Here is a 27,854-nt window from a genome sequence, read left to right as displayed (position 1 = left end):
TATTAAACTGGGGTGAAGATACCTACCTCCATTCTCTAATGAGAACTAGATGAGAGAATGTCTGATATCTATCCAGGGCAAAGTAAACACCCAACTGATGCTCTCCATGGTGATCATGTCTCCCCTCCAGTAAGTCCTATTGAAACTATGCAACTCAGATTAGGACTCAAACCCATTGTCCTTTTTTTTTTTTTTTTTTTCAAATTTGTATTTATTTTCGGCTGCCTTGGGTCTTCATTGCTGGACATGGGGTTCTCATTGCAGTGGCTTCTCTTGTTGCAGAGCACAGGCTCTAGTGAGCACAGGCTTCAGTAGTTGTGGCTCATGGGTTTAGTTGCCCTGTGGCATTTCAGCACATGGGATCTTTCTGGACCAGGGATCAAAACCTATGTCCTCTGCAATGGCACGTGGATTCCCAACCACTGGACCATCAAGGAAGCCCCTCAAACCCACTGTATTTTAATTGAAATCGCCCACCTGGTCTTAGGACTTAATGAAGTTCAGGTGCTTTATGTCTCATTGCAGAAGAGTGATAGGTAAAAAGTAGATTTATTGAGAAAGATACACACTCCACAGACCGAGTGTGGGCCATCTCAAAAGGCTTGGAGAGCAGCCCTGAAATACAGGGCAGTCCGTTTTTATGGGCTGGGTGATTTGATAAGCTAACAGGTGAGTGGGAGTGTCACTCCAACTGTTCCGGGGAAGGGGTAAGGATTTTCAGGAACTGGAGCACTGCCCGCTTTCTGGCCTTTTATGGTCAGCTTCAGAACTGTCCTGGCACCTGTGAGTGTGGCATTTAGGTAACACATTGTGATGAGCGTCTGATGAGGCTCGATCCACTGGAAGTTGAATTTTCCAGCAACATGGGTCTAGTTGGTTCTAACCAGTTTTTTGTTTTTTGTTTTTTGTTTTTTTTTTTTGGTCATATGCTCAATGCCACTATCATGCTTTTAAAAGTTGTGCCCTGCCCCCTTCCCTCCTGTCTCCCTATTCAACCAACAGAATTCACAGGGGCTGCAAGGTAGGAAACCGCAACTTTAATGAGAAGCTTGAGATTTCTTTTTATTCCAAGACGCTTAACATTTCCCACTGAGTTGCCTACATAGCCTCATTCTCCCAGTTAGATGTGCTTAACACTCTGGGCATCTTCTTACTGTAGGTATGTATTTTTCTGCTAAGATAATCAAATATGCCAGTAGGGCTGACGGAAGCAAAACAGAGCCACGGATAAGACAATTTCCCCGGCGCATAAAATGCAAAGGGGCTCTGAGCAGAGATGGCGTGCCGAACGTCCAGGAGCACTGGGGAGATGTCTGGATCAGTGGAGGTTTTCATTAAGTTGAGAAAACTACGTTCGCTAAGGATATAGTCCTGGCCGTAGTCCTCTTGCACTTCAGGGGAAAGGTTGTCCAGGACAGTCCTCTCCAGCTTCTCCCACATTTGACTCGTGCCTGAGATGTCTGAGATGCAAGAAAAAAAAAAAGAGAGCGGCTCAGATGCTGGAAAGGCCAGAACAGGCATGTCCTACCCCTAACTGGGAAAAAGGCTCTTGTAAATTGGCTTCTGTCAGGAAGGACATTCCCAAATGCCTTTTAAAGTAAGTGCTTTGCTTTTTTATTTTTTAAAGATTTTTGGATGTGAGTCATTTTTAAAGTCTCTACTGAATTTGATACAGTATTGTTTCTGTTGTTGATGTTCTGTTGTTTTTTTTTTTTTTTTTTTTGGTCAGAGAGGCATGTGGAATCTTAGCTCCCCAACCAGGGATTGAACCCACAGCCCCTGCATTGGAAGGTGAAGTCTTAAAGGGAAATCCTAAAGTATGTGCTTTATAATGGCAATTCTATTCTTTTAAACAGGCATGCAGAACAGGGCACAGAAGACTAGGTTTCCACAAACTGAACAGCTCATGTAACCAGCAGCCAGACCAAGAAAAGGAAAAACCAGCCAAGGCTCCTTTCCCAGGAGCAACTGTTCCAATAAACAGAATAGAGTTTTGCCTGACTTTAGACGCATGCACGCACAGGTACATGTATTGCGTAGTCAATAGCTTTCCATTCTGTAAACATGCCGTAAATTATTGATCTGTTATACTATGATGGCCTTGGGGTTGTTTTCAATTTGAGACTCTTACAAATAGTGTTGCCATAAACATTCTAGTACATATCTTTTCATGACTATTAAATACAATATAAAATATAATGTATATATTATCTATGTCCATGTGCCAAGTCGCCTCAGTTGTGTCCGACTCTTTGCAACCCTATGGACTGCGGCCTGCCAGGCCCCTCAGTCCACTTTTAAAAATATAGCAGTAATGCCTGCGTATAAAGTTAAATATATGACATTGGGAATTCCCTGGTAGCCTAGTGGTTGGAATTCCGGGTTTCTACTGCCATTGCCCAGGTTAAATCCTTGGTCAGGGAAGGTCCCAAAAGCCTTGCAGCCAAAAAATAAAAAAAAGTTAAAAAATAAAAACTCTTGAACATGATTTTATCTATTTAATAAATATAACTTTCATTTTAAACAACACATTAAAATTTAACACATAATGATTAAATATATAACCATAATTTAATATAGAAGTAAATTCTTGCTGATTATAGAAAATTTAACAATATCTATGTGCTGTGCTGTGCTTAGCAGCTCAGTCATGTCCAGCTCTTTGTGACCCCATGGGGAATAGCCCACCAAGCTCCCCTGTCCATGGAATTCTCCAGGCAAGAATACTAGAGTGGGTTGTCATGCCCTCCTCCAGGGGATCTTCCCAACCCAGGATCGAACCCATGTCTCCCTCATTACAGGCCGACTCTTTACCATCTGAACCACCAGGGAAGCCCAAGAATACTGGAGTGGGTAACCTACCCCTTCCTGACCCAGGAATCAAACCTGGGTCTTCTGCATTGCAGATGGGTTCTTTACCAGCTTAGCTACCAGGAAAGCCCAATAATATCTATATTTTACTTTAAAATATAGTAGCAATGTCTGCTTATTGTATAAATAATGAATAATAAGGAGATGCATATTTTTAAAAAATTACTCTCCTCTGAGGTCACTCACACTTTTGTGTCATTTTACAGTCCCTCCTACTTCATAAACATATACATGTATGTTTGACTTCAGCTTAATTTCATTTCATTTGTGTTTTCACAAACAAAACACAGAAAGGATCATACTAAATGAAAACACATATGGTATGTATTTTTTGTTTGTTTGCAGGTTTTGTTTTTGGTTTGCTTGCTTAGTAATAAATCACAGACCTGCCTCCTGGTCAATGGCTCGAGGTTTAAACCAGAGCTGCAGAATTTCCCACCGAGCAGTTTTTAGTCACCACTTCTCAATCAAAGGACGAGCCAGTCGTTCCTAGATTTCCCCATTTCAGGCAGTGCTGCCTTCAACAACCTTGCACGATATATCCTTTTGTTTTTCACCCTTTACTTCTTTAGGCTACTGTCCCCAAAGGGTGACGATCCAGTCAAAAAACAGGTATATTTTGAATTTTAATAGCTACTGCCAGATTACTTTCCAGAAAGGTTGTAGCGACCCACACTCCCTCCTGCAAAGTGTGTGATTGCACAGGGATTGCTGTGGGGGTGAATCTTGTTTGCCAGCCTGGGTGACTCCTGGATATCAGAACAGTGAGGAAGCCCAAATGGGGTTTCCATCGCTCATTTCTTTTCATGAAGGCATGACACCCTGACACCCATACTTAAAGAAATGATTACCCTGACAGTTACCACTCTGGGGGCTTCTTTGACTTGGAAAACATGTTTGCATGAACTATGGTTCCTCCAGCTGCTTCTTCCCTAGTCTCTGCTCTCACAGACTAGGGGGTTTCTTTTCCTCTCCATTTCCTCCTTCACTGAACATCTCATGGACATTCTAATCACTCTTGCACCTGCCCTACCCACAATCCCCAAAGCTATGTTTATTGATGACAAAGCCACCAGCCTTTGATCAAACTTCATCGTCCTCTTCTGACATACTGTTGTCCATCCCCTGCCATTTTGAGGCCATGCACAATAAAACTGTTAAGATGACCTGGTTCCAAATCCAAACACTAGCTCATCTCAGCTCTGTGGCTCGAGAAATCCCTTAACTCCTCTGAGCCTCAGTTTTCTACCTATGAAATGGGACTATTGTGATGCCTGCCTCGTGTATGCTCAGTCGCTCAGTCATGTCACATCTTTGTGACCCCCGTGGACTGTAGCCCACCAGGCTCTTCCATCCATGGGATTTCCCAGGCAAGAATACTGGAGTGGGTTGTCATTTCCTTTTCCAGGGGATCACATAAAATCTTAAAATGTGCTTGGAGTGCAAAATGTTCTAGCTATTTTTATTGCAAGGGACCCCAAAAATCTGATGTCTCCTTGAATGTCTTCAGAAATTCTGTGTCCCTAAAGATTCCTTTTCTCATCTCCCAATTCAAATGTCAAACATAAGTCCTCAGCCCTCTACCATCTGGCCTCTTGCCTTTAGAGAGCCCAGCAAATATCAGCTTTATTTTTCATTTTACTTATTGTTTTTGGCCCCACTGTGTGGCATGTGCGGTGGGATCTTCCTTGTGATCAGGGATTGAACCCCATCCCCCTCAGTGGAAGCATGGAGTCCCAATCACTGGACTGCCAGTGTGAAGTGAAGGGAAAGTTGCTCAGTCGTGTCCAACTCTTTGAGACTCCATGGACTATAGAGTCCATGGAATTCTCCAGGCCAGAATACTGGAGTTGGTAGCCTTTCCCTCTCCAGAGGATGTTCCCAACCCAGGAACTGAACCCAGATCTCCCACATTGCAGATGGATTCTTTACAAGCTGAGCCATGAGGGAAGCCCAGTAATACTGGAGTGGGTAGCCTATCCCTTCTTGAACGGATCTTCCTGACCCAGGAATGAAACCAGAGTCTCCTGCATTGCAGGTGGACTCTGAGCTAGCAGGAAAGCCCACTGGGCCACCAGGGAAGTCCCCAAATGTCAGCTTTCAATTGAGAGCAGCTTAGTTTATGATATAAAAGGACCAGGCACTAGACCAAGAGATCTGAGTTTTAATCCCCACCACTGTGGTGTCATAGACGTCCATGCTGGAATATCTGTTACCCACCCTATAGCAGTGTCCTCGCCTGGTGAATGATGTCAAATAAACCTACCCCACAAGGCTGTGATGTAAATTCAGACATATACAGACAGGATGGGAGTAAAATTGGAATGATAATTAAGGGAACAATTTACAATTATCCAGTAAAGTTGAAGACAATGAAAATCTATGACCCAGTCATCCCATTCCTGGGTATGTGTCATAGGAAAAATCACACACACACACACACACACACACACATACACCACAGTACATGTGCCAGGAGCTCCACAGAATTGTTCATAATTGTCCAAAGAAGAAAGAAAGAAAGAAGAAAAAGTCGTGTCTGACTCTTTGCAACCCCATGAACTGTAGTCTGCCAGGCTACTCTGTCCATGGAATTGTCCAGTCCAGAATACTGGAGTGGGCAGACATTCCCTTCTCCAGGGGATCTTTTCAACCCAGGGATCAAACTCAGATCTCCTGCATTACAGCCAGATTCTTTACCATCTGAGCCACCAGGGAAGTCTAAAGCAACCCAAATATCCCATTGATGGTAGAAAAATTTGTGGCATATTCACAGAATATGACACAGCAACAAAAATGGATGAACTACAGCTATGCACAGCACAGAAGAATTGTGAAAACATAATATTTTGAGGAAAAAAACAGACACAAAAGATTACATACATGTTGATTCCGTTCAAAGCTCAAAAACTAATAAAGGCAAACTATTGTTTGAGGATGCATGCATGCATGGAACACTGTCAAGAACAGCAAATAAACAATTGTTAGAGAAAGTACAGGAGGTTAAATGTTGCAAGGAGGAGAGAGCCAAAAGCGGAGAGGACCGTATGGGGGCTTCTGGGAGCTGGAAATGTTTTGTTTTTGATCTGGATGTTAAGTGCGTGAGTTTCTATCAATCTACTAAACTGTGTATATGCGATATATTTCTCAATTTAAAAAATAAGATCAACAGCATCAAGAAGGAATGTATGGAAAATGGCTAGTGCCTGATAAGAGCAGCTGCCCCCAAATGCTAGCGATGACAATTTCACTGGGTCCTTGAAACAGTCACTTAATTGCAGGGCTGCTGTCTGGTCCATAGTGCATCCTACATCTGTGTTAGAAGTTTACGTGGGCTGTGACACCAAGCCCTCAATGCCCCTGCCAGTTCATCATTCTCCCCTTTTCCATTAGCTGTCAGGCAGCTTTCCTCGCTCTGTCTCTCAGGCTGTCACATTTGGCATCGTCTCCGACCCACCCTCCTTCTCCAACTCCCCTCAACTCTTCTCCCCACCCAGAGAGTCCCCAAGCTGAAAACCCCTCCCCAGACTTCACCTCCCCTCCATTCCTAGAGTTCTGGTCCCACCTCTCAACCCGGATGGGCCACGTGTGTTTCCCCAGGTTTCCATCCCAGATGAACCCTTTCACCATCTCCTGGCTCCTCCTGGACAGCTCTGCGAGACTCCTGGCTGCCACATACCTCAAGACAAAGTTCTGCTTTTCTTTTTGATTTACATCTGGTGCGTTTGAGTTAATATTCAAACCTCTAGGGTTTGTTCTTTAGCGTGTTAGGCCTCCCTCTCCCAGTGTGTGGTTTTTTATTAGACATGCTCTTTTATATCTTCGCTTAAATCACCAATTAAATGTTTGATGGCCCAGAACTAAGGACTGAGCCATGGGGGGTCATTTGCCTCTCCCTAGAGTCCAGAAATTCAGCAAGTGGAGAAGAAAGGACAGCCATCTCCTCCCGGGGTAGAAGGAGGCAGATCATATCCATATCCTCCAGAGGGGACGAGGTGGTGTTTGAAAAAATACATGACATCAATATAATTCGTTGGTGTGAGGAGGCAGGGGAACAACTATACATTGCAAAGCTGGGCACTTGGTCATCAGTGCTTGAAAGAGGGGCTTCCCAGGTGGCGCTAGTGGTAAAGAACCCACCTGCCAATGCAGGAGAAGTAAGAGATGGGGGTTCGATCCCTGGGTCAGGAAGATTTTCAGAGGAGGGCATGGCAACCCACTCCAGTATGCTTGCCTGCGGAATCCCATGGACAGAGGGGCCTAGTGGGCTGCAGTCCCCAGGGTCGCAAAGAGTTGGACACGACTGAAGCGACTGAGCACGCATACACGCTTAAGAAAGGCCCGCCCATCCCAACCCCATTTTTGTCCACCGCTGACGGGTTTGATTTGACCTCTGTCAGAACAGAACCTCTGTCAGAATCTCTTCCAGAATGAACACTTTGGGGCTCTTGGGCTCAGACACCTACTTGTTTTGAAGCCTCCGGGCTGGATGACAGAGACTTTAACTCCCCATTTGGACAGCTCTTGTCGCAGGATTGATGAAAACATGATCAGAGCTGCCTTGGATGAGCCATAGGCTGCCATCTTCTGCATTGGAACCCCTCCTAGGGAACAACAAGAGGAAAAAAAAAATCGGGTCTGAGGTTTTTATTTGTTCATCCACTAAGTTTTTAGATGGCACCTACTTCATGCCAGGAGCTGGAATCAGCAATGACTAAGGCAGACAAAGGAAGACAAGGGCCCCCGGTACCCAGGTGAGCATGTGTTCCTGGTCACACTGCTGTCTGGCTTCCTTTGCTTCTGCTTTCCACGGCTGTTCCATCACAGCTGGTCCAATGACAATCCAAGTGTAAGGCTCAGTCTCTCCCAGCAATTAAGCTCAGGTAATAAAGAGCATCTGCCCAACCTCTGACCTTCCGGTTTGGCCGACCTACATTCTGAGGTCCTGGGTGGACATATGTTGGGGGAAGGAGGGGCAGAATGGGCACTGTTCACTCCATTACTGTACTCGTACTTGGGCTTAACACGTTGCCACAAGGAGTAACAGACACCACAGGGAACTGTGAAACATCTCTGTAAGAGGGTATGACCCGTCAGAATGGCCATCATCAAAAAGACTCTAAGTAATAAATGCTGCAGAGAGAGTTTGGAGAACAGGGAACCCAATTACTGTGGACAGTGACTGCAGCCATGAAATGAAAAGATGCTTGCTCCTGGGAAGAAAATTGCAGCCCAGTAAAACTGGGGGGCAGGGAACACAGGCATTGAAGAGATACCTAGAAGAGCTAATATCAATTAGCATTATTCTTCTTACATGATTATTAAAGCTCTGGTCTAGGATTTCCCTGATGATCCAGCTGTTAATACCCCACGCGTCCAATGCAGAGGGTTCAGGTTTGACCCCTGGTGGGGAACCTAAGATCTCATAGGCCAGGCAGTGCAGCCAAAAAAAAATTTTTTTTAAATAAATCTTTGGTCTGGCTCACATAACTTCCTTTTGGGAAACACTCTCCCTTACCCCTCTGTCTTTGCAGGAAGGCTGCAAAGTCAGGGGTACTGTCATCATTAAGAGAGGTCGACTGGCCAATCATGATCTTGCATCCCCTGGCCATGGAGACTGGGCTGGGGCTGTGCATGTGACTTCAACTGAGCAGAGTCCTGATATAGACTGTGGAAGGGAAATAGCTTTATCATTTATTCCTGGATATCTACGTGTGATAATGGTGAAACGTCAGAACTCCCGGGGCCGTTTTGGTCACCACCTCACAGAAGGTAAGCAAAAGAAAGTGGTGACAAGCAAGTTCAGAAAGCTAGAGGTGGAGGGTTGTGGACTGAAACGGAGATGGAGCTGGGGGAAGAGTTATGATCACCCTGAAGCTTGTTTGCAACTGTCAGTGAGCTCGTAAACTCCCACTTCCTTCTTTAAGTTCCTTTGAGGTTTGGCCCTGTCACTTAAAAGAAAGAGTCCTGAAGCTTAACTAATGCAATTTCAATATAGAATCTGGCATCAAATGTTAAACTCTGATTCCTGCTTGCCACGTATTTAAGCTGCTTCTTATTGAAGTGATTAAGAGTTCAAAATCCAGTTCCTTCCTTTGACCCGTGAGAAGGGCAAAAGCAAAGAAGCAAAAGCAACTTGTTCAAACTTTCAACCCAGTTTGGACAGTTAGCCTTGTCATTTCTTCACGGTTTTTAGAGATGAGGTGGGCACGGCCGGCTGGAAGGCAGGTTAGCAGAGGGCAGCAGTTAAGGGCTGGCTTCTGGAGCCAACTGCACCTGTGTTCAAAGCCAGTTAAAGTTAGGAAAACCAGGTCATGTTGATGCACCTTCTGATCTATAAATTAAGAGTAAGGATAATACGTGTGTTACAGGATGGTTGTGAAAGCTGAGTGAGTGGTACAGAACAGGCTCCTAATAGACCTTCCTGTTACTTGCCCAGGCACTGGGTTGTTTAAAAGCTCCCCCGGGTGATTCCAGCGGTCAGATCTGGTTGTTAAACGCTTCTCAAGAACGTCTCTGAGTGTTTTCCATGTGTCTCTGCCTTCTGGACGTGTAAATGTTAATCCAGCCTGGGACCTGGGAAAACTGAGGTTTATGTTTTGGTTGTAGAAGTTGTGACTCAGAAGTTGGATAGCGACCTGGCATTGCTGTCTTATCTTTGATCTAAGTCTCAGAGACGTGGCTGGGGCAGGGGGAGGGCAGGGGTAAGGTATGTTGTGTTTCAAGAGTCTGAAATTAAATCTAAGGCTATGCCGGAAGAAAGTGTTTCTTGTTTATATGTTTGGTTTTGATGGATCTTGTGCTGTATGTGCCTTGGTCAAAATATATTTCCCTTAAATTATGTTGACTGAAAGCATATCTCAGAAGGTTGCATTCTGTATGATTCCATTTATATTACATTCTTGAAATAAAATTATACAGATGGAGAATAGATTTGTGGTCACCAGAAGGTGGGGTGAGGGTGTGGATGTGGTCCTGAAAGGGATAGCTCAGGGGATCCTTTTGCTGAAACATTCTGTATTTTGATTGTGTTGGTGGTTTTAGAAAGCTATGCATATGATGAAACTGCACAGAATTACACACACACACACATAAATGGATGCAGATAAAACTGGTGAGGTCTGAATAAGCTCTGTGCATGGTACTGATGGTTTTGATGTCACACTATAATTACACAAAATGTGTTCTTTAGGGAAGACTGAGTGAAGGGCCAACAGGACTTCCCTGTACATTTCCTTGCAGCTTCCTGAGAATCTATACTTATTTCCAAATAAAAAATTTTTAAAGGCATACTCTCTTTAAGACATTTTAGGGCTAGAGAATTGCCTAGCTGCCATGCAGGTCTTTGGATGTACCAAGATCATAGGGTCTCTTAACATTTTGGTAAATAAAACTAAAAATTTAGGTTTTTGTTTTTTTTTTAAGCTTGTCATGGGACGCCCCTGGATTTCCCTGGTGGCTCATTGGTAAAGAATCCACCTGCCAATGTAGAAGATGTGGGTTCGATCCCTGGGTTGGGAAGATCTCCTGGAGAAGGAAATGGCAACCCGCTGCAGTATTCTTGCCTGGAGAATCCCACGGATAGAGGAGCCTGGCAGGCTACAGTCCATGGGGTTGCAAAAGAGTTAGACATGACTTAGCGACTAAATAACAAAAAATAGGAGGCCCCCAAATCAAGGTCTGGCTAATCTGAAACATAAAAGATGAGCCCCCTAAGCACACCAGAGTGTGAAACATTTCTGCTGAGGCTGCAAGCAAATTTAAAGTGACAGTGTACTTGTCAGTCACTCCATCCCACATGCACCTCCATCACAGATTAGGCTAATGCAAAAGCAAAACTTTGCCCTTAGAGGGATACTCCCTCAGGAGATATTAAAATTGAATGCTGGGGTTCCTGTAAGTCAATTCTAAGTAGCCAGTGCTGGTAAACTGCCCAGAATATGGGGTGACCTGTTATAAAGCAACTTAATGGAACACCCAGGCAACAATGGGACTTGTTTTAACCATCTGCATACAAACCTATGGACTATTTTGCTGCTGCAGTGGTTGCTTAGTTGCTAAGTCATGTCTAACGTTTTGCAACCCCATGGACCTTAGCCCACCAGGCTCCTCTGTCTATGGGATCTCCCAGGCAAGAATACTGGAGTGGGTTGCCCTTTCCTCCTTCAGGGGATCTTCCCAACCCAGGGATCAAACCCTCATCTCCTGCATCGGCAGGCGGAATCTCTACCACTGAGCCAGCAGGGAAGCCCCAGGGACTCTTTCCATCCTTCACAACTGCAAGCCATCTATCTCCCCTTGGTGGAGCCACCATGAATGCAGCATCCCACCCCCTTCTAAATCTACCAGTCTCCCCTACCCAGTCTTTCTGCCTCGGGGAACTACTCAGTGACTCTGTTGTCTGGCAAGAACAAACTCAGCATTCACATTTGTCATCAGTCTAGGGTTCCTTGTCTTGGACTTCATGGTGTAGAGGGAACCTTGAAGTTACAATCCTGCAGTTTACAGAACTGTGAGGCCTTCCCCCGACCCACCCCCCACCATCCCCTAAGGTGGGGCTCAGTCCTAGTCTTTGCCTGACTCATTTGGTGCTGGACAAGCAACAGGTTAGTAACCGTTCAGTTCTAGCAGTCAAGTGCTCTTAGGGTCCTCTGAGGAAGCACAGGGCCTCAAAGGCTCCTCATACACACAAGGACCCATACCTACCAGACCATCTTTTTCCTGACCAAAAGCTAACACACGGCTTTCCAAGTGGATGTCCTGTAACACAGGGCGGAATACCTGCAACTTTTCAGCCCGAAGCTGTATAGGTAGGGTGTGATATTTTGATTTATGATAAATATGTATTTGGTCATGGTCGTTGTTTCTGGCACTGGGCTTCTAAAGCCCCGGGAGTTTCCTAAGGCAGCGGTCCCCGGCCTTTTTGGCACCAGGGACTGATATCACGAAAGACGATTTTTCCACAGACAGGAGGTGGGGGGTGGGGATGATTTCAGGATGATTCACGCACATACATTTATTATGCACTTTATTTCTGATCTAACCCTGCCACTAATCTGACAGGAGGTACTAGTCTCAGGGCTGGATGTTGGGGACCCCTGCCCTAAGGGACAGGAGCTGCAAAGGTTAAAGGAGACTTTTGTCACGTTAATGAGGCAACCAACAAAACCCTCTCCTAAGGATGGGGCTGGTTGCCACTGGATTCAACCTTGTGATTAGAGGGTTGGAACTTTCAGTTTTACCCCCACCTCCATCTCCAGTGAGGGGAGAGGGGAGATTGAGATCAATCATCAACGGCTAATGATGTAGTCAATCACATGCTCTAACGAAGCCTCACGAAAGCCCCAAAGGAGGGCATTGGGAGAGCTTCCAGGTCAGTGACCGCACGGAGATTGGCTTTCAGAGAGCATGGAAACATCTCACCCTTTCCCCATGCCTTGCCCTGTGTAGCTCTTCATCTGGCTCTTGATCTATATCCTTTAATATCCTTTGTAATAAACCAGTAATCCAGTGAGTTGAGCTGCTCTAGCAAATTAATCAATCCCAGCAACAGAGTAGTTGGTACCTCTCTTCTACAGCCCATCGATCAGAAGCACAGACGATAACCTGGGCTTGTGACCAGCATCCACTGTTTGTTTGCCCCCGTGTTTGCCTGATATGTCCTTGTTTGGTAGTCTGAAAGAGTGAGAATTTAGAGTAAAAGACCTAGGTACCAACCCTCATTCCATTGCTTACCAGCTGGATGATCCTGGGCTACAATGTGCTTAATCTAAAAGGAATTAGTCTCTGCATCTTGCAGATAGATGTTAGAATTGAATCCAAAGTGGGGATGGGCGGGTGGTTGGGGGAACAGTCCTATAGGACTGAGCCCTCAACCAGCGGGACCTGATGCTCTATCCAGGTAGAAAGCGTCAGAATTGAGTTGCATTGTAGGCACCCTGCTGGTATCCGAGCATTGCTTGTTGGTGTCTGGGAAACTCTTCTCTGCGATTTGGGACCAGGCGCAGGACACATTTATAGGGGTACCAGGGTCCCATATCCACAGCAGCATTCTCATTCTCTAATATCTTCCCAAGACAGTACTCTCATGACCTTGTCTTGGGAGAAAGCAGTGAGGGTTCCTAGCTGGTTTCTGCTTCCTCCAAGGTCAAGTGAGTCATTTCAAGTAACAGAGTCCAGGGAATTCCCTGGCAGTCCAGGGGTTAGGGCTTCTCTGCTGAGGGCCAGGGTTAAATCCCTGGTCAGGGATCTAAGAATCCCCACCTCCATCACCCTGCCCCAAAAAAGGAACAAAGTTCATTACTATATTGCACCTTTCCAACTCAAGAACACAGACCAGGGCTTCCATGGTGGTCCCATGGTAAAGATCGCATGCTTCCACTGCAGGGGACAAGGGTTTGATCCCCTCGTTGGGGAAGTTCTGCATGCTACGAAGTGCAGCCAAAAGGAAAAAAAAAAAAAAAAAGAACACAGACCAACCCAGGAGAGGTAGGTTTGCTTACCTCATTTAGGTATGGATAACAGAAATTTGAGATTAATAGCATCTCCCCAGTCCCTGGGGATTTAACAAACTGTTCAGAAGTATCTAAGACCTTGTTCAAAGTGTGATTGAGAAGCAGCGGCAGCAGCTGGGAGTCTATTAGAAGTGCAAGCCCTCGGGTCCCACTCCAGACCCACTGAATCAGAAATTCTGGGGGTGAGAGCAGGATATTTTTCTTACTGTGATAAAACACACAAAATGTAAAATTCACCATCTAACCCTTTTTTTTTTCTAATTTTATTTTATTTTTAAATTTTACATAATTGTATTAGTTTTGCCAAATATCAAAATGAATCCGCCACAGGTATACATGTGTTCCCCATCCTGAACCCTCCTCCCTCCTCCCTCCCCATACCATCCCTCTGGGTCGTCCCAGTGCACTAGCCCCAAGCATCCAGTATCGTGCATCGAACCTGGACTGGCAACTCGTTTCTTACATGATATTTTACATGTTTCAATGCCATTCTCCCAAATCTTCCCACCCTCTCCCTCTCCCACAGAGTCCAGAAGACTGTTCTATACATCAGTGTCTCTTTTGCTGTCTCGTACACCGGATTATTGTTACCATCTTTCTAAATTCCATATATATGCGTTAGTATACTGTATTTATGTTTTTCCTTCTGGCTTACTTCACTCTGTATAATAGGCTCCAGTTTCATCCACCTCATTAGAACTGATTCAAATGTATTCTTTTTAATGGCTGAGTAATACTCCATTGTGTATATGTACCACTGCTTTCTTATCCATTCATCTGCTGATGGACATATAGGTTGCTTCCATGTGCTGGCTATTATAAACAGTGCTGCGATGAACATTGGGGTACACGTGTCTCTTTCCCTTCTGGTTTCCGCACTGTGTATGCCCAGCAGTGGGATTGCTGGATCATAAGGCAGTTCTATTTCCAGTTTTTTAAGGAATCTCCACGCTGTTCTCCATAGTGGCTGTACTAGTTTGCATTCCCACCAACAGTGTAAGAGGGTTCCCTTTTCTCCACACCCTCTCCAGCATTTATTATTTGTAGACTTTTGGATCGCAGCCATTCTGACTGGTGTGAAATGGTACCTCATAGTGGTTTTGATTTGCATTTCTCTGATAATGAGTGATGTTGAGCATCTTTTCATGTGTTTGTTAGCCATCTGTATGTCTTCTTTAGAGAAATGTCTATTTAGTTCTTTGGCCCATTTTTTGATTGGGTCATTTATTTTTCTGGAGTTGAGCTGTAGGAGTTGCTTGTATATTTTTGAGATTAGTTGTTTGTCAGTTGCTTCATTTGCTATTATTTTCTCCCATTCTGAAGGCTGTCTTTTCACCTTGCTAATAGTTTCCTTTGATGTGCAGAAGCTTTTAAGGTTAATTAGGTCCCATTTGTTTATTTTTGCTTTTATTTCCAATATTCTGGGAGGTGGGTCATAGAGGATCCTGCTGTGATGTATGTCGGAGAGTGTTTTGCCTATGTTCTCCTCTAGGAGTTTTATAGTTTCTGGTCTTACGTTTGACCATCTAACCCTTTTAAGGTGTACAATGCAGTGGCTTTTAGTATGTTTACAATATTGCACAACCAACAGCACTATTTGGTTCTGTATTTTCAATGCCCCAAAAGGACACCCCGTGACCATTAAGAAGTCACCTCTCACACCTTTTCCCTCCAGGCCCTGAGAACCACTAACCTGCTTTCTGTCTCTATGGGACTGCCTGTGTTGGACATTCCACATGAATAGGACTATCCCAAGATGTGGCCTTTTGCGGCTGGCCTCTGTCACTTAGCACAATCTTCTCAAGGTTCACCCTTCAGTGGATCAGCGCTTTGCTCCTTTTTGTGGATTAATAATATTCCATTGTGTGGACAGATCACGTTACGTTCATCAGTTGATGGACATTTGGATTGTTTCCATCTCTAGCTATTGTAAATAATGATGCTATGAAGACCTGTGTACAAGTTTTTGTTTGAACACCTGTTTTCTGTTCTCTCAAGTATGCACTTAGGAGTAAAATTGCTGAGTCATACTGTAACTCTATGTTTAATTTATTGCTGCTGCTGCTAAGTTGCTTCAGTTGTGTGAAGCATGACTGTACGACCCCATAGACGGCAGCCCACCAGGCTCCCCAGTCCCTGGGATTCTCCAGGTAAGAACACTGGAATGGGTTGCCATTTCCTTCTCCAATTTAATTTATTGAGGAACTGCCAAATGTTTTCCACAGAGGGTGCACCATGTTACATTCCCACCAGCAATTCAGGAGCATTCCACTTCCTCCATATCCTGGCAGATCAAGTGTTGTTTTCTGATTTTTCATGACATCACCCTAGTGGGTGTGAAATATTACCTCATTTAAGTTTTGGCTTCCTGTCATTGTTTTTAAGTAGCCCTCTTGCTGATATTAATGCATCCAAAGTTTAAAAAAATTGTCCAGGGACCAGTAGCATTCACTTAGGAACTAGTTACGAAATACAGACTCTTAGGCCCTCTCAGACCAATTCGGTCAAATCCTTCATTTTAACAGGGCCGCCCAATGCAAAGAGCAGACTCATTGGGAAAGACCCTGATGCTGAGGAAAATTAAAAGCAAAAGGAGAAGAGGGCAACAGAGGATGAGATGGTTGGATGGCATCACCGACTCAATGGACATGAGTTTGAGCAAACTCGTGGAAATAGTGAAGGAGAGGGGAGCCTGGCGTGCTGCAGTCCATGGGGTCACAGAGAGCCAGACACGACTGAGTGACTGAACAACACCAACTAGGCGATCACCGTACACAGCGTTTGAGAAGCACTGACGTAGGCGACAGCCCTAAACTGCTGACACTTCCTCATCATTGCTTAAACACGCTGGAGTTAGGGTCTGTGGTTTTTCTGTTTGTTTTGGGGGTTATTTTGCCCCCCATTTTTGCCTGGTATCCTTGTTTGGTAGTCTGGAAGAGTGAGAGGAACACAGAATTTGGAGTCAAAAAACAGACCTGGGTACCAACCCTGACTCCACTGCTTACCAGCTGGATGATTCTGGGCTAGAGTGTTCTTGATCCAAAAGGAATTAGTCTCTGCATCCTGTAGATGGATGATTCTGGGCTAGAGTGTTCTTGATCTAAAAGGAATTAGTCTGTGCATCCTGTAGATGTTAGAAATGAATGACTTGAAGTATGTAAGTATCTAATTAAACTCAGCACGAAGATGTTCACTCCATCTTGCTCTCCCCTCTCCCCCATTGTCCTGTGCTTGCTCTGGCTAGTTTTGAGGAAGTAGATCTCATCTTTGGCTTCTTCTCACATTACTGAGCAACTGAGACTGGCTGAATGATTTGCCAGATGGTTCCCTTAAGGCAGCTAGTTCAACAAGGGGGGGAAAAAAATCCAGGCATGATCCCATAGTCAATTTCTACCGACTAGGGCTTCCCTGGTGGCTCAGTCAGTAAAGAATCTGCCTGCAGGACAGGAGACATGGGGTTCAATTCCTGGGTTGGAAGATCTGCTGGAGAAGGAAATGGCAACCCACTTCAGTATCCTCACCTGGGAAGCCCCATGGACAGAGTTGCTTGGCGGGTTACAGTCCCTGGGGTCACAAGAGTTGGACATGACTTAGTGACCAAACCACCACATGGACTAAGTCAAACTGAACTCAAGGTTGGATCTGCCTGTAATTTGTAGACTTGTAAGACTCTCTGTGAGGCCAAGGACCCTGGTGCAAAGTTTTTCACACATTTTTAAACAGCTTGATGTGATGGGTGTCAACTACAAATCGGCACTTGCCAAGATCGCTGCGAACGACTGAAGAACAAGGGCATTCACCATCTGCCTCAATGGAGACTGAACCCTGCACTGTTGCAACTGTTGACCTTTAACACCCGCTGAGGAAGTTCAGGGTGGAGTAAGGCACTCTGTGCCCCTGATGGCATGGGTCTTTAGATAGATGTTTTAGGAACAGATTTTATAACCTCAACCTTTGCATCTCCTCATATCTAGAAAAGCAATAAATCCCTTCATGGTGACATCAGATCCTCTCAACTAGCAGAAACCTTTTTGTAAATGAATGCTTAATGGTATTGAACTCCCCCCTTCACCAAAATCTTATATATTGGCCTTCCCCTACTACCTCTTTTGGAGCAGTCTCTAAGAACTATCCGAGCTGCTGCCTTCCGGGCTGCAGTCCTCATTTTGCTGGCAATAAAGCTCAACTCGCACCTCTCAAGGTGTGCATCTTTTTAGTCGACTTGGGCAATCATCACTATCTCTCAGTAGAGAGATCCCTGTTACTAGAGTGCCTTCTGCAACTGTGCTAAGTGCTCAGAACCCACAGTGCATTTAGCTCTATGGTTGAGACCAGAAGTTCTCAACTGGGGGTGCTTCTGCACCCCACCCCCACCCCCAGTGGCCACGTGGTAATATCTGAGGGTTTCTCAGCGCTGTGGGTGGCTACTACTTACATCTAGTGAACCAAGAACACATGTTGCTAAACATCCTGCGGTGCATCAGACAGCCCCCCACAGAAAGAATTAGCCTCCCCACATTATCAATAATGTGGAGGCTGGAAATGCTGCCTTCGACTCAGGTGCTGTGCCACCCTGTCATGACAGGAGATGAAAGGGACCCATAGACAAGTGGGGTGGCCTGCCCTCAGATCACCCAGCTAGTAATACAAGAGCACAGTTCAGAGCACAACCGGCTCAAAATCCCTGAGGCCTGAGTCGTTTTGATAAGGTTTGCTTTTAGCTGTTCTCACTCACGTACAGCTTGCAACATAACACAGGTATTTGCTTTGCAATTTCTTAAGAGGACAGCTGGCCAGAAAAGACTTTCAGGCCTCTCAATCATAAAGATTTTTCACCTGCCCTTTGTCCCATCAATCAGTCATCTCTCCCTTCCTTCAATCCTTGGTTAAATATTTATCAAACTGCCTTGCCGAGATTTAGGTTAAAGAGCTATCCTATTCTGTGGGAGGGATGAGAAACGAACTTGCTTACAGGGCAGGGGTAAATGTCCTCCTGGGTAGGTTGTGGTCAAATCTGGAAGTCGTGACCTACTGGGCTTATCCGCCCAGGAGCTATCGTGTGTGATAGGAAGCGGCAGAATGAAATGCCAGGTAGTGTCACAGTCAGGCGTGCTGATGCCAGCAGTGGGCAAGATGAAAAGCCACAGGGGCACACAGAGCCAGCCTCTTCATGGTGGACGGCCTTTGAGTCTCTTACTCTACTACACGCCAGGTTCAAGGCTGATGCTTAAATCCATGTCATTTCATTCCATCTCACCATGGCCCTAAGAAGGAACAATCATTTTTATCCCCTTTGTAAAATGCACTAGCTGCAGCTCAGATTCAGGACTTTGTCCTGGGTCACTCCACTGTCAGCAGGAAAGACAGGATCAAAACCTATGCAGTTTATCCCCACTCAGCTTCCTGGCTTTCTCTCCTTTTTGAAACCTGATTCTATCTATATAGCTACATGCTGCCTCACTTGTTCTTTCTGTTTCTTGTTGCTTTCTTTGGAGAGGAGGAGATGTAGGAGGGAAGGGTGTATTCGTAATGCGATCGACTCTTGTGTGCATCTCCTGGAGAAGTCTTTAAAGAAGCAATGTTCCTGCCCTGCCCCAATCCTGGAACTTCCTGTCTACTGACTGTCTTTACACCTGGATATGGGGGCGAGGCTAAAGCTTGCAGATTAATAGGCAGAGGAACATGGTAGAGGTGATCCTTTGGGAAAAGTCTCTGACATGATGTTAACACAAGATCCCACCTGAATCAGTGGGAGAGGCAGTGACTTGGTGCATCAGAACATGGGGCCAAAGTTCAATTCCAGTTCTAGCTGCAGGGCTGGTTATATAACTGTTATGAAACTTGATTTTCACAACTGCAAAAGGAGGATACTAATGCTTTGCGGGGTTGTTGGGATCATATATCTGATGGCATCCCCAAAATGTCTAAAACCCAATAGCTGTTTGTGTAATTGCTAAGTCATGTCTGACTCTGACCCCATGGACTACAGCCTGCCAAGTTCCTCTGTCCATGGCATTTTCCAGGCAAGAATGCTGGAGTAGGTTGCCATTTCCTTCTCCATAATGCCTAATGGATGCTTCCTAATAATTATTAACATCTGTTAGATGTCTACTATATGCCACGCACCACTCTAAGTACTTTAACATCAGTTCTATTGGTCACAACTGTCCATCTTCCAACCACTCTTTGACTCTGACCCTCTTGCCTCCCTCTTATAAGGATTCTTGTAACCACATCAGACCCACCTAGATAACTCAGGATGATCTCTGCCTTTCAGATCCTTAACTCAATCATACCTACAAAGTCCCTTTTGCCAGGTAAGGTCACATAATTCAGGTTCAGGGAATCATGGCATGGATATATCTGAGAGATCATTATTCTCTACCAGACCAGTTGTCTATTCACAGTATCGTGAGACACTGTCTTTGGGGTTACTTGCTATGCAGCTTTGAATAAATGGAACAGAGTTATCAGTTCCAGCTTAGCTCCTCCTGGCTGATGCAAACTTCCATGATAAATCTACATGATATTCTTGTCATGCAGAGGGTGGCCAAGGTGCCAAGCTCAAGACAACCTGAAGGGTCAGGGCAGCCAGGAGCTCCCGGGAGAACTTTGGAGAACACTTATTAGTGACTGGCTCTCTCTCTCTCTCTTCATACCTCCATCTTCAAAATGAGAAAAAGACCAGCATGTACTTCCATATAAGTACATTTTCCAAAATTACTATTGCATTAGCTTTGCCAAGAGACTCATCGTCAAGCTGTCATCATCTTGGATGTTAATTTCTGTGGATTAGTAGTAGGCTATATAGTGTCTTTTACACATCCTGTGACTTTTCTGATTCTTGTGTTACAGTCTAGCCTCTTTTCTCCTTGCTTAAAATCTCTTCCATTGTTCTGCAAAACACTCATCAGCAAAGTGCAAGGAATTCTGCTGAATTCCTCTGCTCCTCATCGATAAGGTAAACTGTATGTATGGTTTAAGATCTTTGGCTCCTGTCTTCTTACAAACGCCTGCGCTGTCAAGGACATATGCTTCCTGTCTGCCCTGATTTCGTGCTATTGTTCTAACAACTTTATAAAATACCCTGGGTGACTTCTGAGTCCTGTAAATGAACCCACTGCTGGATTTTCCCTGAAACATAAGGATTTGGAGCTGGGTGTGATGAAGGAAGACTCCACGCATCCTCGTGGATGGAGTGAGAGGCTCCGGTGAGTGACTGGCTAAGAGCAAAGGAGAGAAAGGCACAGGGATAAACAAACCAAAGAAAGCTCAAAGCTCTGAAACCTGAAGACCAGGAGATGAACAGAAAGAAGTTAAGAGAGCAAACTTTTGAGTTGCTAGCAGCAAGTTTAGCTTCAAACATGTTGACTTGATGATGATGGTAAAATAATGGAATGGAAATAATTAAGGCTAGGTGTAAAGGTTTTGCATGTCTAGTGGTGAGAATAGGAGTGAGATGTGTGATTTAATACTCAAAAATTTTCCTCTAATGGAAACATGTGATAAGTGAAATTGTTAGTTGCTCAGTCATGTCCGACTCTTTGCGACCCCAAGGACTGTATCCCACCAGTCTCCTCTGTCCCATGGAATTCTCCAGGCAAGAATACTGGAGTGGGTTGCTATTCCCTTCTCCAGGGGATCTTTCCAATCCAAGAGTCAAACCAGGGTCTCCTGCATTGCAGACATATTCTTTACTGCCTGAGCCACCAGGGAAACCCAAACATGTGACAAGTCAGTTCAAAGTCTTGGCTTAAGGACTTCCCTGGTGGTCTAGAGGTTACGACTCTGTGCCTCCAATGCAGGGTGTGCAGGTTTGATCTCTGGCCAGGGAACTAAGACCCTACATGCCATGTGGCATGGCCTTTTTTTTTTTTTTTTTTTTTTTAAGGCTTAGAAAAGTTTTAGAGGCCAAGTTGAAGATGTATGAATGGACATCCTCGTAGTATAAATTCATCACTTGTCTATTCATTCATCCATGTTTCCATTCCTTTGCACCCTTGCATTTTTCCATTTATTAATTGAGCTTTTACTTCCTGCCAGACACTGGGCCCATAACAGATAGTGTGCATATTAGTGAAATGTAAAATAAAATCTTATGAACGAATGAGCAGCTCAAAGTTGAGAACAGAGGAAGAGAAAAACTTCCTTGTCACTGTGTCAGGCAAAAGGCAATGACAGGTCATTTCAGTAAATATTTGTTGAATGAATGAGGCAAAGGAGCATGTGAGACTTCTAGAAGTACCAGACTGAGAAAATTGAAGTTTTTGCAGAGGTCAAAAATGTAAAGGCTAAATTCAGAAGAAAGATAAGGGTGAAGTACTGCCAATGTGTTTTCTCAGGATTGGTTTGCTTTAGCAAAAAAATTGGAAATATTTTGGGGTTCTCATAAAAGTTAAAATACAACACTCGTTGCTCTTAACCAACTTAGACCTCTCTCTCTCCATCCTTTCCCCTCCTCCCTCCCTCTTTTCCTTCCTTCTTTCCTTCCTTCCTTGCAACCAGCAGTGTTAATGTTGAAAGTGTTAGTTACTCAGTCGTGTCCAACTCTGCGACCCCATGGACTGTAGCCTGCCAGGCTCCTCTGTCCATGGAATTCTCCAGGCAAGAATACTGGAGCGGGTTGCCATTCCCTTCTCCTGGGGATCTTCCTGACCCAGGGATTGTGCCTGGGTCTCCCGCATTGCAGGCAGATTCTTTACTGTCTGAGCCACCAGGGAAAGTAGCAATGTTAGCAACACACTCAAATAGCTGTAAAATTCAAGGAAGTTGCTAAGTTAGAGCCAGGGAAGAAAATATCAGGGACAATATTAATTATCTAAAAAATACAAAAAAACAAAAAACCTTCCCCCTTGAAACGTAAAGAAACCCAAATCAGATGAACAAATAGATGGACTTTTATTTTAAAAAAAAATCTTACTCAGAGCCAACTGAGCCAACAGTGAAGATTGGCATTCCTCTACGCAAAGACAGGATCCTGGAGTTTAGAGCCCATCCTCTAGGCTTCCCACTTACCCACACAGTGACTTCCCCCAACAACCCCCTGGACACCACTCAAAGCCTACTAAGGTTCTGAGGAACCCCAGTTTGTAGGTTTATCATATATGGCCTTTACTATGCTGAGGTAGGTTCCTACTATGCCCATGTTTTGAAGAATTTTAATCACAAATCGGTGCTAAATTTTGTCAAAGTCTTTTTCTGCATCTATTGAGATTATCACATGGTTTTTATCTTTCAATTTGTTAATATGGTGTATCACATTGATTGATTTGCATATATTGAGGAATCTTTGCATCCCTGGGATAAACCCAACTTGATCATGGGGAATGAGCTTTTTGATGTGTTGCTGAAATCTGTTTGCTAAAATTTTGTTTAAGATTTTTGCATCTATGTTCATAAGTGATATTGGCCTGTAGTTTTCTTTTTTTGTGTTGTCTTTGTCTGGTTTTGGTATCAAGAACCCCAGTTTGGAAATATCTATTCTAGGAGAAAGAATTTGACATCACCTGCATGAGCAATTTTTTATGGAAGGGAGATGTTAAACCCTTGACTTGTTAGCTATCTGCCCTTTGAAATGGAGAGAGATGAGCCATCAAATGTCACACCCTGTCCCAACTATCTTGAGATTGCAAAACAGTGAGAATAATGTTATGGAAAATGCTAGTTGTTAGCCAACAGAGATACGGATCACTGACAGTGCCAGAAGAGTGAAGACATGTGCCTACTCATTGTCCAAGGAAGGACAGAGGGTGCAGACGCTGGGAGGCTGGAAAACACAGGTCCTCTGTCACGCTGATGTGAACTGTATGCAGGGATTCCTGGCCAAATCTAGGAAGCTTGTGCATTAGCAGTCATGCTGTGAGGATATGTGAGAACCCTAAATCCCCAATAATGAACAGATGAGTTAGAAGATAGGTAAGAGTCAGTACAAGAAAGCTTTTGTACTAAGATCAAAGGCAAACACAGGATTTGACTAATCTTCACCCAGCCCTCCATGAGAGTCTTGTTTTCTTGTTCAGCCCACAAAGAATGCTACGAGCTGCATCTTGCAGGACTGGCACCCACAACCTTGTGGTGGAAAGGCAAGCTCACCTGCCATGCTGCTGATATTCACCAGCCTCCCCTTGGATTTTCTAAGAAGAGGCAGAAACACCTTCGTGACTTCCACAGCCCCGAAGAAGTTCACGGCCATGCATCGTTTGTATTCGGTCATGGGAATGAGTTCCCCATCGGTTGGTAAGCCAAGGACTCCGGCGTTGTTGATCACAGCCCACAGTCCTGAGGACAGAAAGGAACAACTCTGAGATCGGGCAATACCAAGAGAGTGGGATGATTTTTAATCCTTCAAGCTTCTAAGTCAAAAGGACCCATTTGAGACTTGAGATCTGGGCAAGAGATCACTTCAACTCTCACACCTTTGTCTTGGGACTTCCCTGGAGGCCCAGTGGTTGAGACCTCACCTTCCAATGCAAGGTGGGTGTGGGTTCAATCCTTTCTTAGGGAACTAAGATCCCACATGCCTCATGGCCCAAGCCAAAACATAAAACAGAAGCAATACTGTATCAAATTCAATTAAGAGTTTAAATATGGCCCACATTTAAAAAAAAAAAAAGTCTTGAAAAGGAAAAAACCTTACTCTCCTTGAATACTTTTGAAAGATTAAGAAATGGTTTTATGGAGGTATATTCTTTTGCCTCAAAGTTTATTCCAAATCTGCCTCGTGTTTCTCCCTCAAAGGAGTATGTGGAGACAGAATGATGTCTCTAGGACATGCAGATTTAAGACAACGTGTCTTACATGCAGTGCAACAAAATAAGATTCTGTCTTCCCTTTGACTGGAAAAGTTCCCCTAGTACAAGGAAACAGGAAAACCAGAGCAGAAATGCCAAGAGCTAAGAAGACTGCAGAGTCCTTGAGCTCTGCTCCCTTCCCCAGCCAGCCTGATCCCCTGACTGACCGGAATCACAAGGAGAGCTTGTTCACTCACAGGTGCCTAGGATCCAGCTCCAGAGAAACTGATTGGGGATGTCTGGGGTGTGAGGCCTGACAATGTGCATCTCTAGCAAGTTCCCAGGTGATGCTGACACTACAGGCCTGGACCTCACTTGGAGAACCACTGTCCACAACTGGTGATTTTTCAGCCTTGACTGCACATTAAAATCATCTGGGGAGCTTTTTAAAACCCTGACACCCAGGCCATACCGCAGCCAATTAGAGCAGCAACTGTGGGGTAGTAAAAAAAGAGGATCTTGGCATTAGCCATTTTTTAAATTCCCTACATAGATGATTCCAGTGTACAACCAAGCTTCGGAGTCATTGCCCTAAATGGCAGAAGAGTGGTAATACAGAAGCTCCACGTGCTTTGTGGGGAGGAGGGTGTGGAGCACAAGTGAGTCACCTGGGAGGAACAGAGGCGACAGGAGCTGGGGCATGTTCAGCTAGATAGACCTGAAGCAGATTCTCTGAGTTCCCTGAGCCACTGCAGTGTTCAGACCAATGGTTCTCAAGGTGTGGTCCAGACCAGCAGCAGTAATTGGGAACTTGTTAGACATGCAAATACTGGAGCCCCATCTCAGACCTGCTGGCTCAGACACTGATGATCAGAAATTACTGTTGAAGCTCAGCATTGTGACATGACGTGCCCAAGTGTGAGATGCATGCCCACGTGTGAGAACCCCTGGGATATAGAGGAGCAGAATGAGCCTCCATGCTCGGAGAGGCACAGAAACGGCAGTTGACACCAGCCCTAACTTCAAAGAGGCAAGTAGCAGCCAACCTGCATGAGGACTGGACAGAGTCTCAGCAGAGTCCAGCACGAAGCACTGGCCATCAAAGATGTAATGGCCCGTCCCTAGGAATTTAGGATGCCACCCTGGGGAAATGAGAGAAAGCTCCAAACGACTGACATGGTTTTTGCCACATGGCTCAAGATAGAAATTGAGTTGACTTATAGAAAATCAAGTTACATTTCTTGCACAGCTGAGTTGGTGGTCTGACATTTACAGGCAGTAATAACTGGGAGCGGTAAGTGAGAGGATGCCTGGCATGCAGTAAGGGCTCTACAGCTATTAGGAGGCTGGTGATAGGAGAGGATGCCTTCAGCTAATCCCTCCAAGTGATGGTTTTAATTGCCTCAGCCTGATGCATACCTTTGACCAGTCAAACATACAGGTGGCAGCTTGAGAATGCCCTATGACATGGACCGCCAAACGTATCCTGTAAAAGGCTGGATAGTAAAAGCTTTAACATTCAAGTCCTACTCACTGAACTCTGCCATTACAGTGTGAGCAGCCACAGACAATCTGTAAATGAACAGGAGTGGCTACGTTCCAATAAAACAATAGGGACATTGACATTTGTATCCCATATAACTTTCGTGTGTCCAAAAAAATCTTATTCTGATTTCTTTTAACCATTTAAAAATATAAACACCATCCTGAGCTCACAGGATATGCAAAAACAGGTGGCAGATTTATATAATAATCTATATATCTTTATAAAATACTCTTTAAATGACAAAGTTAAAGAGATAGACGTGAGTCTGGGTGAACTCCGGGAGTTGGTGATGGACAGGGAGGCCTGGCGTGCTGCAATTCATGGGGTTGCAAAGAGTCGGACACGACTGAGCGACTGAACTGAACTGAACTGAAAGAGATAGAGAGCAGGTTAAGGATGAGAATATGGCTCTTCAGAGGTAACGTGATGGGTCTGGTGGTGATGAAACAGTTCTGTATTTTGAGTGGGATGATATTGCACAAAACTACACATTATGAAATTGCAAGCAAGCGCACACACACACACACACACACACACATGCACTTGCATGTATAGCTGATGAAATCTGAATGAACTCTGGGGATTACACCAGGGCCAATTTCCTGGTTTTGATATTGTACTACAGTTATGCAAGATTTTAACACTGGGGGAGGCTTGGCAAAGAGTGAATCTACTATTTTTCAAAATAAAATAGTTAAAAAAAAAAAGGCAGGGCCACATCTTGCCAACTCCTGCCATAGAATTCTAATCTGGCCAATAAACCTATTATACCCGTAGGGCTTCATAATAGTTTTTTTAAAATTAATATTAATAACGAACAAAGGGATTCCCTATGGCTCACGTTAAAAGAATCCACCTGCAATGCAAGAGACACAGGAGACACAGGTTCAATCCCTGGGTCAGAAAGATTCACCTGGAGCAGGGTGCAGCAACCCACTGCAGTATTCCCACCTGGAGAATCCCACACACAAAGGAATCTGCCAGGCGATAGTCCATAGGGGTTACAAAGGGTCAGACACTACTGAGTACACAGACACCAGGCAATAATGAACACACAGGCAATAATGAACAATATGTTCATGCTAATTTTAAAATCTGCTATGTAGGGACACCGCACAGTTGCTGGCCCTCTTACAGGAGCTGAGGTTTTCTGGTTTATCCACGTGGCCTGGAGGGTTCTTTAGCAAACATCCTTCTTTGTGATTTTAAATGAACCTGTTCTACCGCTCCACTTTCTGTTTGACTTGAGAGGCTGAAGTCGAGAGAGACCACGAGAACAGGAAATTCTGTATTGGTGTTGAATTGGTATATTGGTAACTCTGCCTCAGTAAGGACTGTTCTCCAGAATGCAGGCCCCCAAACAGCATGTAAAGTGTTTTCCAAATGCTCACACCTTGGAAAGCGTACTGATTGGATCCTTTCATCCCAGGACACTGGCACTGTTATTAGCATTTCAAGAAGTACTACTTTATCATTCATTGTGGCCAATACTGTCCCGCTGGGCCTCTCTAGATGGTGTATATTGAATATCTCCTAACAAGACACCATCAAGTCAATAAAAGGGACAGCAAAAGACAAGGCCAGGAAAATTACCTTTCTAGAAAACAACTATATTCGTTTCTTTTTTCTGGGTAGATCAGCTGTGAAGAGGACATAAGGAGGAAGTCCTTGAGGCCTTCATGGAAAACCCCCAAGTGAAGCCATAACAGGAGAAAGCGAAGCTAATTAAGAGAGGCTGGATCCTGATGACATTGCTTGAGTGCCTGGATCCAGACATGCCTGAAACCAACGGGTCTTTTTAGTTATGTAAGCACAATGCATTCCCTTTACGCAAAGAGCTGACTCATTTGAAAAGATCCTGATGTTGGGAAAGATTGAAGGCAGGAGGAAAAGGGGACGACAGAGGATGAGATGGTTGGATGGCATCACTGACTCAATGGACATGAGTTTGGCAAACTCTGAGAGTTGGTGATGGACAGGGAGGCCTGGCATGCTGCGGTTCATGGGGTCACAGGGAGTCAGAAAGGACTGAGTGACTGAACTGAACTATGAATCTTTCTTAACATCTGAACTGAACTATGCTTTAGCAGTTTTGAATTGGTTATGTCACTTGTATCTGAAAGAATCCTGATGGAAACATAGTTTTGGTTCTTAAGAAACCCTGTGGTGAGGAGTGGGAGATGGACATATTTG

General features: G+C 44.6%; 1 protein-coding gene across 1 annotated transcript in view; it reads right to left on the bottom strand.

Moving 5' to 3' along the window:
* Positions 1-1,022: 1,022 nt before the first annotated feature.
* Positions 1,023-27,854, bottom strand: part of HSD17B2 (hydroxysteroid 17-beta dehydrogenase 2) — an 89,915-nt gene continuing 63,083 nt past the window's right edge. The window contains exons 3-5 of the mRNA XM_019980188.2: positions 23,478-23,663; positions 7,338-7,475; positions 1,023-1,460 (exon numbers count right to left, since the gene is read on the bottom strand). Coding sequence (XP_019835747.1) covers positions 1,099-1,460; positions 7,338-7,475; positions 23,478-23,663 — 686 coding nt within the window. The 3' untranslated portion in view covers positions 1,023-1,098. The remainder of the gene's footprint in view (positions 1,461-7,337; positions 7,476-23,477; positions 23,664-27,854) is intronic.

Source organism: Bos indicus, chromosome 18 (genome assembly GCF_029378745.1).
Source record: "Bos indicus isolate NIAB-ARS_2022 breed Sahiwal x Tharparkar chromosome 18, NIAB-ARS_B.indTharparkar_mat_pri_1.0, whole genome shotgun sequence".
Taxonomy (NCBI): domain Eukaryota; kingdom Metazoa; phylum Chordata; class Mammalia; order Artiodactyla; family Bovidae; genus Bos; species Bos indicus.
This window is presented reverse-complemented; position numbering and strand designations above follow the sequence as displayed.